The 21,688-nt window shown below is 41.9% G+C and overlaps 1 protein-coding gene across 2 annotated transcripts in view; it reads right to left on the bottom strand.

The window, feature by feature from the left end:
* Positions 1-19,380, bottom strand: part of adam12a (ADAM metallopeptidase domain 12a) — a 125,176-nt gene extending 105,796 nt beyond the window's left edge. Inside the window, exon 1 of one of the 2 annotated variants that reach the window (XM_055175353.2) lies at positions 19,072-19,380. In XM_055175353.2, coding sequence (XP_055031328.2) covers positions 19,072-19,174 — 103 coding nt within the window. In that variant the 5' untranslated portion in view covers positions 19,175-19,380. The remainder of the gene's footprint in view (positions 1-19,071) is intronic. The other variant, XM_055175352.2, reaches the window with a different exon arrangement.
* Positions 19,381-21,688: the final 2,308 nt, after the last annotated feature.

Below are 21,688 nucleotides of genomic sequence, written 5' to 3'. Positions count from 1 at the left end.
GTATTCTTCCCGAACAATTAAACTTTTGTTTCATCAATCCATAAAATATTTTCCCAGTAGCACTGGGGTTTGCAAAGGTGCTCTTTTGCAAACTTCAGGCTCACAGCAATGTTTTTTAGAAGAGCAGTGGCTTCCTCCGTGGTGTTTCGTCATAGACACCGTGCCTGTTCAAAGACTTACAGTACATATGTTAGACTCATGAACAGAGATGTGTGCCAGTTTCAATGATGTCTTCAAGCCTTTAGCTGTTATTCATGAGTTCTTCTTTTACTTCATGTGCCTTAGGAGTCATCTTTGCTGTGTGCCCACTTCTAGGAAGAGTGGCTACAGTATTAAACTGTCTGCATTTTTAGACAATTTGTCTAATCTGACTGATGGATGTCTACACATTTTGAGATTGTTTTGTATCCCTTTTCAGCCTTATGGAGTCCAACAACTCTTGATATCTCGGATATCTTTAGAGAGCTTCTAAAGGAGAGCAATCTTAAAATGTTTGAGTGTCTTTTTATCAATCAAAGTAGCACTAAACCACACAATTAACTCATTTGGCTTTCATTAAAGTAATTATTCTATGGGTTCACTTGCATTTTCCTCCAGCACTGTGAATGTTTAATGGGTGTTTTAAAAAACAGAAAACAGCTTGTCAGCTTATACACGTTGTGTATGTCTATTGTTGTAACCTAGACGAGGATCAGATCACATTTTATGGCAAATTACCGTAGAAAACCACTTTATTCCTAGGGGTTCGCTGTAAATTTTGTACCAATATGTACCTTTGATGTACTAATATGAACTCTTTAGATGCACTGGTGTACTTTTTGAAAGTGTAATGACTTGTAAAGACGGAAGCAAACGCAGGTGTAAAAATGAAACAATGTTTATTAAATATAAACAAAGAGAGAGTATTCAAAGTCAAATGCGGAAGTAATCCAGTCCGGTGTTGTTGTTGGCAATGGTGACGATGACTACGGTGGAAGTTGGTATTTTGAGTGCGACGTTGGTGGAGTGGTGAGCAGTGGTGAAATCCAGACTGACACGGAACATCCACACGAAGACGACGACGACAATACACATCCAACTGAAACACGTAATCCAAAGCACAGGGAACAACCAAGCAACACGGAGACTGAGCAAACAATAGAATCTGGCAGGGAACAGAAAGTCAGGTGAGTCTTTATGGAGATGATGTAATGATGAACAGCTGGAGCGAGACAATCAACACACAGGTGAAGGGGATCGCTCTAACGAGCACATGGCAGGGTAAGTGAACAACACACACACACAAACATGACACGGAGGAAAACAATGGATTTTCCTACCGTGACAGTACCCCCTCCCCTAGGAACGCCCCTCGGCGTTCCCAGCCTGCTTTACCTGTTGATTGAACTCATCAATAAGGCGGTGATCCAGTATGTCCCGAGCAGGAACCCACCTTCTCTCCTCCGGACCGTAACCTTCCCAATCCACCAAGTACTGAAATCCGCGTCCCCTCCGTCTGGAGTCCAGAATACGGTTAACCGAATAAGTGGTCTCCCCATTAACGATACGAGGCGGAGGGGGAACCGGGGTATGCGGATTAAGACGGGAAGAAATCACCGGTTTAATTTTGGAGACATGAAAGACGGGGTGAACCCTCCTGTACGCAGGAGGAAGGCTAAGACGCACTGTTACCGGATTAATGATCTTGGTAACAGAAAACGGGCCAATAAATTTGGGAGCAAGTTTATTCGAGACGGAACGCATCGGAATATTCTGGGTTGAAAGCCACACTCTTTGACCGACGACGTATCGGGGAGGCTTCGACCGGTGGCGATCGGCCTTGGCCTTGGTACGTGACCTTGCCTGGAGCAGAGCTCTGCGAGCTCTGGTCCAGGTGCGGTGGCACCTCTGGACTAGTGCGTTTGCGGAGGGAACCGACACCTCGGATTCAGTACTGACAAAATTAGGTGGTTGGTACCCTAAACTACACTTAAATGGAGACATGCCCGTAGATGACACCGGCAGAGAATTGTGTGCGTACTCCACAATTGAGAGTTGCTGACACCAGGACGAAGGATTCTTGGAAACCAGACATCGCAACACCCTTTCGACGTCCTGATTGGCTCGCTCGGTTTGACCGTTGCTCTGGGGATGAAACCCGGATGAAAGACTAACAGTCGCCCCTAGCAATTTGCAGAACTCTCGCCAAAATTTGGACACAAACTGGGGACCCCTGTCAGAGACCACGTCTGTCGGGAGGCCATGTATTCGGAAGACGTGGTCAATGACAGCTACCGCTGTTTCCTTGGCTGATGGTAATTTGGGCAAGGGAATGAAATGGGTCGCCTTCGAGAACCGGTCCACTACGGTCAAAATCACCGTATTACCCCTAGAGGGTGGGAGGGCGGTAATAAAATCTAGCGAAATGTGGGACCAGGGTCTCGAAGGGACAGACAGCGGTAAAAGTAACCCATCTGGAGGACGATTGGAAGTCTTACCAACAGCACAAACCGAACAAGCCAAGACGAAGTCGTGGACGTCACGAGCCATACCAGGCCACCAGAATCGTTGCTTGACTAGAAACCTAGTTCTACTAACCCCTGGGTGACAAGCAACACTGGAACCATGACCCCACTGGAGAACGTCTGACCGTAACCCTTCCGGCACAAATAAACGGTTCGGTGGGCAGCGAGCCGGGGGCGTTACCCCTTCTAAGGCTGTCAAAACCTTCGATTCGACCTCCCATCTGAGCGCAGAGATGATGATTTTCTCTGGTAAAATGGGCTCGGGAGTAGCAGTACGATCGGACCGCTCAAAAAGACGGGATAAAGCATCGGGTTTGATGTTTTTGGAACCCGGCCGGTAAGAAAGTGTAAAATCGAAACGACCGAAAAACAATGCCCACCGAGCCTGCCTGGAGTTAAGTCTTTTGGCAGTTCTAATGTATTCGAGATTCTTATGGTCCGTCCATACAATGAAAGGTACACCCGACCCCTCAAGCCAGTGACGCCATTCTTCCAGTGCTAGCTTGACCGCCAACAACTCTCGATTGCCAATGTCATAATTAACTTCCGCAGGAGATAAACGATGGGAAAAATACGCGCAAGGATGAACCTTTCCGTCTGAGGATGCGCGCTGGGACAACACTGCTCCTACCCCCACCTCTGACGCGTCGACCTCCACTATGAATTGACGTGAACGATCAGGGGTTACAAGAATGGGAGCTGAAACAAAGCAGCTTTTCAGTTTGGCAAACGCAGCCTCAGCTGCGTCTGACCACCTGAACGTCAAACCAGGGGAAGTCAAAGCGGTCAGAGGTGCGGCTAGTTGGCTGAAATTGCGAATGAAACGCCGGTAAAAATTGGCGAACCCCAGAAATCTCTGCAGGGCCTTGCGAGACTCTGGGGATGGCCAATCTACCACAGCCTTAACCTTCTCAGGATCCATGCGAACACCCTCAGTCGAAATGATGTGTCCTAAAAAAGAAACAGACTGTGCATGAAAAACGCATTTTTCCGCCCTGACAAAAAACCCATTCTCTAACAACCGCAGAAGTACTCGTCGTACGTGTTGCAAATGTTCCTGGAGAGACGAAGAAAAAATCAATATGTCATCCAGGTAAACATATATGAACTGATCTACCATGTCTCGCAACACGTCATTAACGAGTGCTTGGAAGACTGCCGGCGAGTTCGTGAGACCGAAAGGCATCACGCAGTACTCAAAATGGCCACGAGGGGTGTTAAACGCAGTCTTCCATTCATCCCCTTTCCTGATGCGAACCAAATGATATGCATTACGTAAGTCCAATTTAGTGAAAACGGACGCTCCCTGCAACCTCTCGAAAGCTGAAGACATCAACGGCAAAGGATAAGTATTCTTTACCGTGATGTTGTTCAACCCTCGGTAGTCAATACAAGGTCGCAAGGATCCGTCCTTCTTCCCCACAAAAAAGAACCCCGCCCCCGCTGGAGATGAGGAAGGGCGAATGAACCCCGTTGCCAGAGAATCAGAAATATATTTCTCCATGGCCTCCATCTCCGGAACGGACAGAGAGTATAACTTGCCCTTAGGCGGAAACGTACCTGGCAATAAGTCTATCGCACAGTCATAGGGACGATGAGGAGGAAGAGAATCAGCCCGCGACTTACAGAACACCTCCTTCAGGTCATGGTACTCCGCGGGCACGGTAGACAAATCCACTGCTTTCCCCTGAAACACAGACTCAGACACAGAAACACAAGCAGAGACAAGACAGGACTTATGACACTCCTCGCTCCAGCTGGTAACAGAACCCAGTTTCCAGTCAATTCTTGGGTTATGGGAATGAAGCCACGGATGACCAAGAACTATGGGAGAGAGAGCAGTGTCAGTAATAAAAAATGAAATAGTCTCTGTGTGGTTTCCGGAAGTGATGAGTGTGATAGGTGCTGTGGTGTACTTGATAGTGGGTAACTGATGTCCATTGAGGGCGAAGGGCGCAATCTGGTGGGTGAGTGCAGTGAAAGGTAACTTGAGCTTACGTGCTAGTGAGCTGTCGATGAAGTTGCCCTCCGCCCCCGAATCCAGAAGTGTGTGCCCCGAGTGTGACATAGTGGACCACCGTAGTCTCACCGGAAGGAGAGTGGATGTAGTAGAGGTCTTCTGTGCGGAGATCCTGCCCGATAGTAGCCTCTGTTTTACTATCGGGCTTGGTCTTTTACCGGGCACCTCTGGCATTGGTGACCCGACTCACCACAGTATAGGCAAAGACCCAAGGATCTCCGCCGATTCCTCTCCTTCCAGGGTAACCGAGCTCGACCCACCTGCATGGGTTCCGGATCTGAGAGACCACCGGCGGAAACTTCGATGGGAGGATCCGTGGACTCCGCTTGACGTAGGAGCAGAACTTGAGTCTTCCTTCTGGCAACGGTAGACAGGCGTGCGTCAACCCGGATCGCCAAGTCCACCAGACCGTTGAGCGACTTCGGTAATTCCGCCGTGATGATCTCTCGATGGATCCGATCCGCCAACCCATGCAGGAAATGGTCCCACTGCGCTTCCTCGTTCCACCTGCACTCCGCCGCCAGGGTACGGAACTCGATGGCATAGTCCGAGACCGACCGCTCCCCCTGCTGGAGATCCGTGAGGAGCCGGGCGGCCTCCCTCCCGGCGACGGAGCGATCGAAAACCCTCTTCATTTCTTCGGAAAGCGAGGCGAACGAGGAACAACAGCTGTCGTGGTTTTCCCATACCGCCGTCCCCCAGAGGGCAGCCTTGCCCGAGAGCAGCGAGAGCGTGAACGCCACTTTGGTCTCCTCGAGCGAGAATGTCCGGGGCTGTTGGGCGAAATGTAGAGAACAATGAGAGAGAAAAGTACGACAGTAGTTGGGCTCACCGGCATATTTCTCCGGGATCGGCAGTCTCGGTTCCTGGATGAAACTACCCCCTGGAGGTGAAGATGGTGCGGGCGGCATGGGTGGCGCAGTGGGAGGCGTGATGTTCGGAGATCGCTGAGAGAGCTCGGAAACCTTCGCCACCATTGCCTGGACGGCCTTCCGCATGTCCTCGATGGTTTGATCCTGATGATCCATACGAGCCAGAGATCGCTGGAGAAACTCCTCCAACGCGGAGATCGGCTGGCCACCTGCTGCTTCCATGTTGGCCAGATTCTTCTGTAATGACTTGTAAAGACGGAAGCAAACGCAGGTGTAAAAATGAAACAATGTTTATTAAATATAAACAAAGAGAGAGTATTCAAAGTCAAATGCGGAAGTAATCCAGTCCGGTGTTGTTGTTGGCAATGGTGACGATGACTACGGTGGAAGTTGGTGTTTTGAGTGCGACGTTGGTGGAGTGGTGAGCAGTGGTGAAATCCAGGCTGACACGGAACATCCACACGAAGACGACGACGACAATACACATCCAACTGAAACACGTAATCCAAAGCACAGGGAACAACCAAGCAACACGGAGACTGAGCAAACAATAGAATCTGGCAGGGAACAGAAAGTCAGGTGAGTCTTTATGGAGATGATGTAATGATGAACAGCTGGAGCGAGACAATCAACACACAGGTGAAGGGGATCGCTCTAACGAGCACATGGCAGGGTAAGTGAACAACACACACACACAAACATGACACGGAGGAAAACAATGGATTTTCCTACCGTGACAGAAAGAGTATCGGTCCAGTGACCGCTAGGGACCATTTTTGTTTTGCATTGTATGAAAGATCACTGTTTTCATCACTTTTGTAAGTCACTTTAAATAAACGCATCTGCTAAATGCTTAAATGTGTAAATATAAAGGTTTATCAGTTGTAAATCTTATGGTAAGCTGGTTTTGAAAACAGATGTTCATGATTACCCTGCTGAAAAATCCAGCTAAGACCAGCATAAGCTGGTGAGCTGGTTTTAGCCGGTCTCCCAGCTTGGTTTTAGCTGGTTTTGCTGGTGTAGGAAGCTGGATTTGCTGGTGTAGCAAGCTGGTCTAGCTGTGTTTTGGTCACTTTTTAAGCTGGTCTAGCTGGATGGATTTTTCAGTAAGGTAGTACCACGTCTATTTAGTGATATTTAAGAAGAAAATACATTGTGTGTAATGCATGACCCTGACTGTAAAACATGTATTATTTTGGCATGGTTTTTGGGTCAGTGACTGTTGGGCTGTTTTGGTCATTTCAGTCATTCTTGGGTTTAGCAAATAACCAGATGAACTTGTTGATTACTTAAGTTATAAGGTTGTTTTGAGATCAATGTCCACATCAAATAAGAATTGGGTGTATTTTATTACATACAACATCAGTGTATGTTGTTTTAAAGAAATAATGTCCTTATAAACTTTCATTCACCTCAACACAACCTCCTTTATAGCTGAAGTATTCTTTTACAAGCCAATAAATCCCAATAAAATACATTGTTATGAGTTAAACATCCACATTCAAGTTGATATAAAGTGATTTTTATGTGTCTACATGTATGTACTGATGCTTTAAATTACACAAGAGTGTAGAGAGAATTGATGTGTTCACATTGAATCCCCCAGTGAATGTGATGCCCCCTGCTGGTCATGTGATCGATGTAACTGTATGTTGCATGTTGTATGCGTGAGTGTTCAGTTGTGTAGTCGAGCATGTGTGTTGGATTTATGCCAGCTGTGTTTGACTCCAGCTGGTCGTGTGAAGCACATGTGTGCCACATGCTCAAATAACTGGAAATCACTTTCACAAGCCAGACAGCAGAATGAGGCAGTTAAAACTTCCCTTTCTGGATACACACAGCTGTGTGCCCATTACACTATTTTACTGTAGTCTTGATGGATCTACAGCTTTTATGGTCTGATCTCAAAACGGTCAGACTTTACAGACTTCACCTGAAATGTACTGCACTGACTGAAACAGCATTTGAAACGAATCAGAAAGTATCTGCACTTATGGGTGGAGATCTGGCGGGGGGTTTCTCGGACATCTGAGACCTTCAGAGTCAACTGCCCCTGGCACCCTGGATCAAGAACATATGTTGCTCCAAACAAACTCCACACAGAGCCAGGAACCACACAGATAACCTCACGTAACCTTTAGACAATGCCAGATCACACGCGTTTGCTGCTTGGCTACATCATTTGTTTACATGTGTTTTCAACGTGTTCCAGATCCTTTGAAGAAAATGCAAGTAAACAAATAGATGCAGAACTGTGTGAAGAGCCCTTCTGTGAGTTAACAGACATAAAAATCATTATGGGAAGATAAACAATGACAGGAGGATCTTGTAACCGAAGACTCAGAGACAGCTTTTGATTTGCTATACTAATACTACTGTACTGCCAGAGACAGATGAGACAGCAATATGTTGTGTCTGTTTTAAGAGACTGTAAATTATAAATGTCCACTCGATATTTTTATTATAATGATGAATCCACATTAAAAATTTTCAATGAGTAAAAATTTACTGCATGCATTTTCAAATGTGCACAAAAAGCCATAAAACTTTTATTTTGATTTCATGTGATGTGTACTATATCACCGCTGTCTCTTACATTGTTAAATATCCAACAGATAATAAAATATTAACTCCCCGATTCGTGCATTTGTTCTGAAGTATTCTTCTGCTTTCTCTTGTCTACTAAACATGTCGAAGGCCACACATGAAGGACTGGCCATGCATTTAATAAAGCTCAGTGATGGATCACCCTCACACTCGCTTCGGTCAAACTCAACATCATTACCCAAATCTGATGCGCGCTCCATTCTTGTGTGAAGACCTCCTGAGACCACCTGAACCGTAAGCTATAGAGAGTTCAGCACCAGAGGATCCGTGATTCCAGGCGGTCATGCGGACGGCTCGTGGAAGCGGGGGAAATTAAGCATGCTGAAGGCCGAGGATATGGCATGGTGGATGAGCGCTTTCTTTCTTTAACACGTTGCAAACGTCTGTATGAGGATATTTAATCCCAGACTGAGTCTCTAATGAAGAGTGTGCTTACAAAAGCGAAATGATTCATTACATTACCAGCCTTCATTTCTGGTATCAAGGACATCACAGTTACATACTAAAACTTAACAGGCTGAAAAGTTGGAATGGAAAAAAAGTGATCTTCGTGTTCCACTCAAGAACTTTAAACCAAGAGATTAGTGCTGAATCTTTAACTGTGTAAGTGCGAGTGTCTACTAGAACTGTGAATGATGGGTCTTAAGTTTCAATTGCAAGGAAGGACAAACAGTCTTAACATCAAATAGACTCTTAAAGGTGATAAGAAAGTGTCTTCGCGCCTATTAGGAAGCAATTTTATGATGTGTTAAAGATAATAAAATAACACACACTATAACAGTTTACTTTAATCGCAAGAGATTCGTCTAAATCCTTATTTTGGGACGCCCCAAGTTAGTCCAACAAGTTTGACGCAAAAGACCAATTGTCAGTTTTTTGTGTGTCTGCTACATCCCAATAAGCACCCACACCCTTAACCATCTGTTTTTCCATAGGACTTCTCCCTGAGCAGCATACAACCATGCAGCTGCCAGTCATGCATTGCCATGTCCATAACAGCAGATATTCAGATATCTCACTCAAGTGTCTACAGCACTGCCAGATGCCATTTCGGTCCATGTGTTTGGAGCAGCACTTGTTCACTTATCATTAACATATTCCTGAAAGTGGATCATATGACATCTGAATACATGAATATATCTGACCTGAGGGGGATTGGGGGTAGAGGTCTTCTTGGGCCCAAAGAAATGTACCCGACCCAAAACACTTTCTACCCGAACCAGACATGCATAAATAATTTTAAAACCCAGTGGCATTTTTAACCTGACTGGAACCGAATGTAAAACGGCACCAGCAATGTATGTGCAGTCTTGCAGCCCCGCAAGCATCAGTCAGACAGAAAGAAATCCCGGTGGCCTCACAACCAATTTGGCCCGGTGCTCCATTTATTTTAATTTGTTATCTGACGACGACACCAAGGTAACCGCTAAAATGTGCATTTAAAATTGATTGACAGGTCTGACTCAACAAAAAATTAACCTACAGCCAGCCACGATGTCGCAAGCTTTCTTGGCAAACAGAGCGGTGTTGGAAAAGGACTCAACGCATGCACTCGAGAGAGTTCCGGTCTTCTCTGATCCGTTCATCAAAAACACATTCATTTAAATTACCCAAAACCTGACTCCGCTATAAAGATATAGAGAAGACACTGGCACTTAAAGATTCAGCACTAATCTCTTGGTTTGAAGTGCTTGTGTGGTACACGAAAATCACTTTTTTCCATTCCAAGTTTTCACCCTGTTAGGTTTTAGTATGTAACCGTGACGTCCTTGATACCAGAAATACAGGCTCAGTCTTGGGTCAGACCTCGGGTTTTCGGATCTTAGCAGACTCATGAAGACCTCCAAGGGGGGGGGGGGTGTCAACGTACTGTAAAACATTATTAGATTAAGAAAGTTTGGATTAAAGAGATGATTATAGTTAGGAATGATTGTAGTCTTCACCTTCACTGTCGATATGAAATGATCTAATGAAATGATCCTTCAAATTGCACTATTGAAATAGCAAATGAAAAATGCGCCCAATCAAAACTCATGTATCGCAAAAAAAATTAATGCATGGACAAGGTGTTTTTTTCAGGGAATTCAGGAATATAAGGAAAGAAATATGTGCTGAACTGCTTTTTTTACGCATTTACAGGTCACCTGACAGGCATTAAAATCACATGATCATTCTTTAAATATGGAGTGTTTGATTAGAGGACAAGACAGAAGTGGTGTGTTCAGCTTCATGTGGCATTACAAGAACCGTCAAGCGCATGACATCAAAATGCCCTTAGAGTGATTTGGCACCAGTGATGGGCAGAAACGCGTTACTGTAATCCGATTACTTTTTTCAAGTAACGAGTAAAGTAAGGGATTACAATTGCAAAAACAGTAATTAGAATACTGTTACGTCCCCGTAAGCAGGCTGCGTTACTGCGTTATTTAACCTTGATTTCATCTCGTGACGTTAGTTGAGTGACAATAATTTATGAGCACTGCGCCGTCAGTCAGTGTAGTGTCGAACATGAAGAGACAACATGGAACGCAGAAGAGAACAAGACCATGCAGCGTTTAATGCTTGGACGTACCGACATTACTTTAAGTTTAAAGTGACAAAAACATCAGCATCTGCTGTACTTTGCATGGGTAAAAGTTTAATCTACAGCAAAAAATTCCACCTCCAATCTGAGCAAACACCTAGCAAGCCGGCACAGGAATGTGAAACTTACAGAAAAAAAACCTGAACCCCCAGCTGACATTTGATTCAATTTTATATGATGGAATATGCAGAAAAATAGAATTAGGCTGAAAGATCTGTTGCTTTATAAGCATATTCAGGTTGTGCATCATGTTTTTGTAACTTATTAAAGTAACTGGATTACTTTCTTGGAGAAGAAGTAGTCAGTAACTAATTACTATTTCCAATTACTATTTTGGCAGGACATTGCTCTGTTTGCTTTCGAGTCGCTGTTGCTGCTAATGTGCTAATGCTGCTAGTGTGACTTAAAAGAAACAACAATAGAGTAGCATGCTAGACACTACAAGTACTTCAGTATACAGTGCTGCCAAGATCGACTTACATATGACATCATTGTATCACAAGAGCGACACAACAGTACTGCTTTTGAATCATTCAGGCGATACATTGATGTCACAAATCAATCGATCAGACCCACCTATGGTTTCTGTGGCAGCAAAAGCAGAAATCGAGGATAACCCGAACACAAGGATGATGAAGCGCTGGTTAAATCTCCGAATTCAAACATTAAGTACACATGTTAACACAATATATATCACTGTGGAAGTGATTACTGGATAATTTATCTCTTACAGAAAACCTTATAGTATGCCTTTAAATACACACAACCAAAGCAAAACTTGTAAATCTATAAGATATCGGCCAACCATACTGGTAACTAATAGCTTACACCAATGAATCATACACAATAAGGTCAGTAACGTCTATTTTACAACTAAACTGTATAGTTATAATGTGAATAATGTGACTAACACATGCGTCTAAATTCAGATAACACTGTCACTGAATCACCGTGACCCTTGTGCATTTCTCATCGGATCCTGCTAATAAAATGAACAATCTCTGCAGATGGCTACTCATAAAACCCTGCCATTAAAGATTTCCTGAAGCATTAATGCAAGAACACAAGCTGTGCTGTGAAACCTCAACAGTTTTATTCCCCGTGAGATCACGAGTAGACACCTGTTCCGATCCGCCTCTAGATAAACTCACTCATTAGTGTTTAATGATGGCAGCCAGGTAACCACGTCCTGTCATCGCTGTGCCATGTTTTACATCGGGGGGGAATTGTGGGAAAGACGAGGTGCTTTATTTCTTCCCAGAAGCAGTTGGTAACAACAGTAAAATTCTTAAAGGGACGGGAACCCATTTAAAACACAACTATTCTCTCATCATCTCATAAACTAACCCATTAGTATTATTATCAAAAGTTCGATATACAAGATTTGCAAGATGTATTATAAGAAAGTCCTTATTGACTGATAGTCTTCTCATAGCCGGAGCTCACAAAACTCATTTATATTGATGTCCAAATGTTTCTTTGGGCACAGTCATTATGCCAACTTTAAATTTGTTTTTTGTTTCTTTGTCGTTTATGAGAGAACACTGTAGGCATTCTTCTAAATGTCTTTCTCATAGTAAGAAAATCATTGATTTAAAGCAGCATGAGTGACATACATGTAAGGTATATTAGGAAAGACTTTTGGGTGAACTGTTACAGTAACTCTTTCCCCACCAGCGTTTTAAAAAAAAGTTGCCAGCCAGCGCCAGCATTTTTCATGATTTTCACAAAAGTTTAATGCCTTCCAGTAAATGTTCTTCTTTAAATATATAAACATACAATATATCAAATGAAAGAACAGACCCTCTGCTTTCAAACAACAACCACAAAAAACATGTTTCATCCTCCCTTCATTTGTTCTCTTTTTTCCATCTCCTAAATATGGGTAGGTTTCTTCAAAAATACAAAATTTTGAGCAAAAAGCTCAGATAATTTAGCCTGGGTGCCAGCCGATCTTAGCCCCGCCCACAAGAATTTGAAAACGGGAAGATCGGTCTGGCGTTTCTCCGTTGAGGAGCTACTATGCTAAGACAAATGCTGGTCGAACCAATCAAATTGTCAGGGCGGGCTTTATACGATGATGGACAGATAATCAACAGTAACGGTATGAACCACGTCACCAAAGAGCGCGTGTGTTGAATGGCTGCGCTGTAGAGTTCAGATGTGTGGATTCTGACATTGAGTCTGTTCTAAAAGATATCGACAGAGCATTGATTTTAAAAGAGGAACAGAGAAACGCGAGCAGGGCATTTGTTTACGTTTTTGCCGTCCTTCCTATTCGGCAAAAGTTGGTCGCAACTGAAATGGCTAACGTTATCACGGCGATGCAACTCAGCGTGCACGACGAGATGGATATAATTAGCGGTCGTTGCAAGCTTCTTTTCGGAAGCCCGTAATCGTGGTTGCTGAATAAGTGGAGGGGCATGCTAGGCTCCAATATTTTCAAGCCAACGTAATGGGTATTGTCGTGGATGAAGTTCACCTAACGTACAAATGGTAAGAGATAGTCTTACTCTATGACTTAGTAAATACTTCATGTTGTGATATAAATGAAATGTTGTAAACATAGTAGGTGTTGATGTACATTCGCTAACTCAGTATAATCACAATGTTAGTGTCATTGTAGCGAAATAACTAGCAGTTCGGTCAGGCAGCAAAGACGTAATTTCAACATACGTCACACACTCCGTTGCTCTGATTGGTCGTAGGTCTATCCAATTGAGTGCAGAGGCATTTTTCGGTTGAGACACGCCTCATAATTATAGCTCAATGGAGCGGTATCAGACTCAAATTCTGACTAGAATTGAGTATGACAACGTCAGGCTACAGATAATTGCATTTTTGTGAAGGAATTTTGAAAGAGATCAGACTCAGAGCGATGATCAAAACATACATGTAGTTTGAACTACTTTTTCCCCTAAGGGAATATTTCCAGGTTTTATTTTTTGGGTAAGACTGTACCTGGTGGATAACAGTGCTATTACGGATTGCCAGAAAAACTCGTCATTGGCAGGGAAGCAGTTAGTAACGTTAAAGCTGAAGTAAAGTCCCATTTTTATGCGAATGCAAAGGTCTGCGTATAGTGCACGTGACGCCAATTTCATCATCAGAATATGCACACACTGAATGCACATACACTGTAAAAAAATTCCGTAGAAATTGCAGCTGGGTTGCTGGTAACTTACCGTAGATTTGAATGTATGTTTTTTACTGGCAACATTTTGTTAAAAGTTAAATGAACATTAAACATTTACAAGTCTTTGTCTTTACAGAGTAAAACTAAAAAAACACCATCAAGCAAAACATTCTGGGAAACAAAATCTGAAGCAAAATACAGAAAAAGGTTGATGATGATTTCTGGTTCCCAGAATGCTTTGCATGAGGCTGTCTTTGTATAGTTTTATTCTGTAAAGATAAAGACTTGTTAATATTTAAAATGTATTTAACTTTGAACAAACTCTTGCCAGTAAATAACATAAATTTAAATCTACGGTAAATTACCGGCAACCCAGCTGCAATATCATTGTAACGTCTATGGATTTTTTTTACAGTGTAGGGTATATACTTTGTACAAGTAGGTTGCATGACTCTCAAGTGGTTGATGTCCTCAGGGCATAATTATTAGCGTGGCCAAATGTGCCATTTTTGCTGGACGCGTCCCGGACAGGATTTTGGGTGCGTCCTCTGAAAGTCGCATTGGTCGACTGCATACGTCATCTGGGTTTAATATTTCAGGTTCTATTTCAAAAAAGCAACTGTTATATTTCAAGGTAAGAATGAAACTACAATGATTGTATGTTTTAAGAGATATAAATCTTAATTTTATAATGTATTTAACTGAAATGTGAGAACCTCGATGACGCATGTGATTGACCAATGCGACTTCCGGAGAACGCACCCGAAATCCTGGCCAGGATGCGTCTGGTACAAAAATGGCACGTATGGCCACCCTAATCAGTATGTTGTATGTTCAATCAGCCAATCAGATTTCAGAAATAAGTTTACAGTTTGTTTCAAGTTTAAGCTTACAACCAGGATTAGCTGCTTCTAGACTACTGTTTTTCAATTAGCATCTCCCTCTGATTTTAAGGTTTAGTTATAGTTGTATGCAGGCCAGGAGAGGATTTGCAATTTGTTGCATGCATCAAACTTCTGTGTAAGCGATTAAGTAAGGGATAATGTAGAGGCAGCCGGTAGTTATTGGGAAAAAAGCCCCGACAGTGTGATCAGTTGTATCACACTGAAGGGGCTTATTTCCTAATAACTACCGGCTGCCTCTACATTATCCCGCTTATTACACGGCTACTTGCCACATAAGAAAAAAAACTGGACATGAATATGAATTTGAAACATTTTATTGGCATATTTGTTTTAAATTAACATTTTTATCCTTCTGCGAAACTTTACACAGATGCATAAAATGATCGTAATACCTTATTAAGATCCTCTGCTTCATACTTGTCTGTCTCCATTTTTCTTCTGTTTTAGCCAGTCTTTGAGAAGTTTTAATGCCCATTCTGTTTTTTATTTTTGTGTTGGCTTCGTAGCTGTCATGCTCTATTTTGTCAAGTTCAGTCTCAGTAAGCTCTCTGTGTCTTGTCGTTGTTCGTTCTTCTATCCACTGTTTAAATGTTTTGTTTTTTCCGTACATGTTAAAATTAATGTCAAAATTTTCCATTCTTAATTGTGGTTGTCCAGTGTTTGTCACAAGATGGCGCCAAACAGTAATCTTTGTTGGCGCGGGGGGATTGTAACTTACAAGTAGTCCGGCTATGCGTTATTACTTTGGAGCGGTTATTATTTGAAAAGAATGAACCTGCAAATGTCTCAACTGACCAATCAGAATCAAGAATTTCAGAGAGCCGTGTAATAAGTCAAATTAATTAATTTGCAAGGCTGTGCGTCCGACTAAAATTGCGCAAAAAAAATCTCCAGGATTAATTAGGAATGAACTCTTTGGGTTTCCCACACAGTGAGCGTGTTTACCCGCGAGTCTCTTTTAAACACATGTTGAGGTGCAGCAGCGCCTCTGATGGTGTTTTTCAGAGTCACATTAGGGGTTTCTGGTTTTACATCTCATGGTGACAGATCTGTCTCTGCTAACTCTACTTCTGTGCTTAACTTTCACCTCGCATCACCTCACACTCATCTCTCTCCCTTTGTCCTTTTTTGCTCTCCTTCAAGCTCTCAATCAAAGAGATTAAAGCCCAGAATACACTGCAGGATTTTTGCACTCCTATAAGATCATTACTTTATCACACTGTGCAACATGGACATGGTTTAAACTTGGGTAGGAGAAGCATGTAGACTGTACGATGATGAGACGGAGGCTTTGACACCTGTGTCACACGTAAGCGCAACGTCACCAGCATGCGCAAGTGGTAAACAAATACAACAAATTTAACACACTGTGCGTTGATCATGCTGAATTTCTGACACTGTCAGAAAGCTATTGTAGGCTATCTTTGGACGCAAGACCGGGAAAACGGCAGACCGTCTCTGAACCTCTATCACCGTCCGACATAGGACCACCAATGAAGTGCCACGATCACAGAAATCACACCGATTAGTTCATAATGGCAATCTTTCGTCTGGGACAGCCAAAAATCGTGCAGTGTATCCCGGGCTTAAGTTTCTCTTTTATATCTCAGGGTACTTAAAGCAACACCAAAGAGTTTTTTTTACTTTAAAATAACATTTCCAAAAAATGTTCAGTCATTCATCCACTTGAACGGCACATTCACATTCGCTTTGCAGCCCTCTATCGGCCAAAACCGCACTAAAGAAGTTTCCAACCGTCGCGTCACGGTCCTGTAGTTCGAGTGAAAACTACAAAAACTTGCTTTACGGCAGACCTACAATCCAATCAGAGCCAGCTAAGCTGCAGTATTTATGACAGTGGTAATGGACAATTACGCTTCTAACCTGTAGGGGGAGCAAAGAGCAAAAACTCTAAAGTGTTGCTTTAAAGGAATAGTCTACTCATTTTCAATAGTAAAATATGTTATTACCTTAACTAAGAATTGTTGATACATCCCTCTATCATCTGTGTGCGTGCACGTAAGCGCTGGAGCACGCTGCGACGCTTCGATAGCATTTAGCTTAGCCCCATTCATATGGTACCAATCAGGGATAAAGTTAGAAGTGACCAAACACATCAACGTTTTTCCTATTTAAGACGAGTAGTTATACGAGCAAGTTTGGTGGTACAAAATAAAACGTAGCGCTTTTCTAAGCGGATTTAAAAGAGGAACTATATTTTATGGCGTAATAGCACTTTTGGGAGTACTTCGACTCGCCTGAAAAGTCCGCTCCCCTTCTCACTCTCATAATGGGAGAGGGCGGGTGTTGCTGCGCCGAGTCAAAGTACTCCCAAAAGTGCTATTACGCCATAAAATATAGTTCCTCTTTTAAATCCGCTTAGAAAAGCGCTACGTTTTGTTTTGTACCACCAAACTTGCTCGTATAACTACTCGTCTTAAATAGGAAAAACGTTGATGTGTTTGGTCACTTCTAACTTTATCTCTGATTGGTACCATTGAATGAATGGGGCTAAGCTAAATGCTATCGAAGCGTTGCAGCGCGCTCCAGTGCATATGTGGACGCACACAGATGATAGAGGGATGTATCAACAATTCTTAGTTAAGGTAATAACATATTTTAATATTGAAAATGAGTAGACTATTCCTTTAAGGTTAATCTTGGGCATGTTTAATGCATCGAAAATAAATAAAATGTAAATAAACAAGATACTTGACAAAGTATAGCATAGATCTGCATTATGGTGGACTGGACAGTATGACTTAAATAATTTTGGTTTTGGGAGACTTGGCCTGAAACTAAATAATGAAATCTGTGACCTTCGATTGCAAACTTTGGTATTTTGGCAAACCTAAGCAGAGATTGAGACACTGTTGAATTTTTGTCTGATACTCTAGAGGAGACACATGTAAGATTATTTAACAGGAGACATAATTTTGAAATCACAGAGACGTGCAAAAGTGTCGATTTCTGTTTATTCTCATAGGTATCCAGGAGAAACAAATACGATTTTAAGATCTTGCCATAGATGATTTTGTCTTATTTATCTGGTTTCAGGTGTCAGCATCATTTCTACCCTTTACCGTGGTATCCATAATTTGCACCTCAACACCATGGTTACTAAAGTTGATGTTACCCCTGTAAACACATATTGGATTTTGTACCAACCGAGTGAGTCTCAAATCTATTTGTCACTATTTGTTACAATGACCGAATCTACAATAACTGTGGTAAATATCTGTATAATATAGAAGTGCTGAAACATACCTTGTGTCTTCCAGAAAGCAGTGTAAATTCACCCCAGCTGTTTCATAGAAGTGCTGTGATTTAATGAGGCTATCTCAGGCTGATGAAAAGCACGTCCCCATAAACTCTCTATCATTTATCAAATCTGCTTCTGTCGCACACGGTGGGTTTGTTTCATTAGTGATGCTCCTGCACTCACATCTCATAATCACAGTGACAACATCCAGTGATCCAGTGTGAAGTCTCATTTCAACTCACTTACTGTGTGTGTGTGATGAATTAGCTTTTAACTATTAATGATCCTCTGGGTGAGATGAAGTCTTTCAGAGCACACAATAACATAATTATCACACGCAGAGAAGTACATTTAACATCAGGAACCAGAGCCAAAGTGATTCGGTGTCAATTAAGAGAGCTTTATAAATGACAATGTGTGTGTGTATGTGGAGAGAGAGTGAGAGAGAGAGAGAGAGAGAGAGAGAGAGAGAGAGAGAGAGAGAGAGAGACAGAGCAATTGCAGATCTTAGCAACTCGGTTGTCATTGGATTCCCTAATGTCATTTTACAGTAATTTTACAGTACTTTTGGATGACAGTAATATGTTGCAATATGTTTTTTACTTTGAAAGGCAATACTTTTCAGTAGTGTATATTTTAATAATAATTTAAGAAAAATATTTATTTTCATAAAAATCCTTCATTTTCTTCATGCAAACTATGTTTTATCATTTTGCTTTTGGGGTAGTATGAGACTAATAACTTGACTTGATATTTCGTGCAATTGACCCAAATTCAGTTTTAATGTCAAATTAAAACCATCATATGAAAATCTCGATCTAAAGCTTTAAACTGAATTCCGGTGTTAACAACATATCTGATGATCTGAGTTGCCTTGACGAGACGAGAGCAAGAGACGCATCTGCTCCCAAACACAACACTGCGTCTCAACAGCACGTGCGCTGCAACATTAGCTAGTCATTTAAGCCAATAGCATCATCATGACTAAAAACAGATTGCACAAATGAAAGTAAGTGTGAGGATAAGTTCAAGTCGAAATATTGCTAAACTGTAAAGTCTGAGGTGTTACAGTGTGGCAGCTGTATGCAGCGCAATGTCGTTTTGGGACACAGCCACGCGCAGTCATGTGAAACTTGTAAGCGCGCAAAGAAATTCTTGTAATATTTTTAAATTCCGCTTACCTCGCAGAAACAGACTTCCAGCGCAGCAGACAGTCAACAAGGACAGAAAGTGCGCACAGACCGCGCACAGACGAGCAAAGTTCGGGCTTTGCCGGGTGGACATGCTGCCCGACTGAGAGCCACACGAACGATCCACACGTATCACGACTGCACGACCATAATATAGAGCAGTAGGGGCAGACAGCAGCTGATGCCTTCAGAGACTTCCTGAAATCTGAGAGACACCAGGAGTCTCCATGAACAAGCGCCAGACATCAGCTCTCCATGCGCGCGGCGATGTCAACCAATGCACTGCGCTCAGTGTGTGTGTGCGTGCGTGCGTGTGTGTGTGTGTGGAGAGAGGTCTGGAAAATGACGAATAGGGAGAAACTACTGCACTATAACTTTCAGTAATAAGCCACTGCCAGATGTTACCAGTAAAAGACACAAAGAAATTAAACACAAAATAAATTTACTAAACGAATGGCAAACTCAAAAACATCACTTGAGTCACTTGAATAATTTTGCCTTTTAATTCAAATTTCATAACTAAACTTCCCGGGTGCCCCCTATTACAATATCAGATCAAAGTTTCATACATGACACTAGAATGCATAAACTAATGGGTTGAAAGTCAGTGGGCTTAGCTTTGACTGATCTCTAATGATGCCGTTAATGAATGTAATAATGTGTTGGACTATCTATCCTCTATATTGCATTATTGCAATTGTCTTCCTGTGCAGCAAAGCATGCTTAGATGTTGTGAACCATCCAGTGCACTACAACACAAGGACAATAATGCATGCAGGAGTAAAATAACTGTGTATCTGTGACAGAGCTGTGCATTAACTTCAACACACATTAGACTTAAAGCATTTCCACATCATGTGGTTACTACATTACATTATGTGGTTACAAACATTACAGACATGTATGCAAAACTCAACATGTTGGGGACACCAAAGATTTATCTTGTCCCCTTTAACAAAACTTTTTAAGATAAATCTTTGGTGTCCCCAGAGTACGCATGTGAAGTTCTAGCTCAAAATATCATATAGATCATTTATTATAGCATGTTTAAATCACCACTTTGTAGGTGTGAACAAAAATGTGCAGTTTTGGGTGTGTCCTTTTAAATGCAAATGAGCTGATCTCTGCACTAAATGGCAGTGCCGTGATTGGATAGTGCAGAATAAGGGGCGGTATTATCCCCTTCTGACATCACAAAGGGAGCCAAATTTCAATGTTTCAAATTTTCCTATTTTTCCACATGCTTGTAGAGAATGGTTTACCAAAACTAAGTTACTGGGTTGTTCATTGTCACATTTTCTAGGTTGATAGAAGCACTGGGGACCCAATCATAGCACTTAAACATGGAAAAAGTCCCTTTAAACATGGAAAAATGTCCCCTTTTAAAGATAGTAACTACGGCATTTGGCATGCAGCTATGATTTCATAACCATCCTGAATTCTCACAAGAAAAAAATACTCTGGGATTTCTTCACTCTGTTCTTGCGTTACCACGATTTCAAAAGAGTAGAGAGATATGGATCCAGCTGTAGGAGACAGAAGAAATCCATTAAAAACACGTCCTCCTGATCTGAAAGACTTTGTCTGACCTGCTGCACTGAGAAAACAAGAACAAAAACCTTTTAAAACTACAACCCGTCACTTAACTTATCTACCACAAGAAGATGAACTAAAAACATGTGGCTGTTTAAAATTCCTATTATAATGTACAATGTTGGAATAAAAGGATGTCTGTGTGAGCTGCACATTATTACTATGTCTCTACTTACCATAGACATAGAAGACTTAATGATCATCTTAGGTTGTGTGTTAAAAAGGAACCAGAAAGCAAATCCCAGACACCAAACGACTCCGGACCGATTCACACCGGAGCTGTGGACTTCGGCGCAGATCCAGTGTGGATCCGGCCCAGAGTCGTCTGCTGTCTGGGATGTCATTCGGTCATGGGTGAAGCTGTGGAATCTGTCTTCGGGTTAGAAATGTACATTTATCAACATAAGATACACTTAAATTTCAATCACTGACAAAGTGTCTTCAAGAGGACTAAAAAAATAATAAACTGCTGTAGAGGGAAAACAGCAAGCAACTACAGCTGAAACAACACTGAATGTCATACATGTGTCGTAATATTTAAAACATATGTCTGTACGTTTTATTTACCTGTAAATATTCTTTTAATGGCTTTTTAATGGTGATGAAACTATATATTCTTTAATGTACATATATTGTGAAATCGATACAAAAATATTAACATGATATGGTGGTTATAATACCAAACATGTGCATTTTTTATATATATATATATATATATATATCAATTTTAACAGATTTTAAATTTTCAACCATTTTCAACTCAATTGTTCAATTCAATTTAATACATATGTCAGTTCTGCATCCAAACAACAAACCACTATCATAAACCGAACAAAATATACTCTTGATTTACATCTAGCAGCTATAAACCCATCTTAACTCAAATCCCAGCCCGAGTAATTGGTCCAAACTAACAGAACAAATATTTTACAATCCTTCCCATGGGCTCTCGTTTCATTACATATATCCTACTCCTTATTCAGCATGTCACTTTTACAAGTTCATTAACTTTTTC

Source organism: Misgurnus anguillicaudatus, chromosome 4 (genome assembly GCF_027580225.2).
Source record: "Misgurnus anguillicaudatus chromosome 4, ASM2758022v2, whole genome shotgun sequence".
Classification (NCBI taxonomy): domain Eukaryota; kingdom Metazoa; phylum Chordata; class Actinopteri; order Cypriniformes; family Cobitidae; genus Misgurnus; species Misgurnus anguillicaudatus.
Note: the sequence above shows the minus strand (reverse complement) of the source record. Positions and strands in the feature narration are given on the sequence as shown.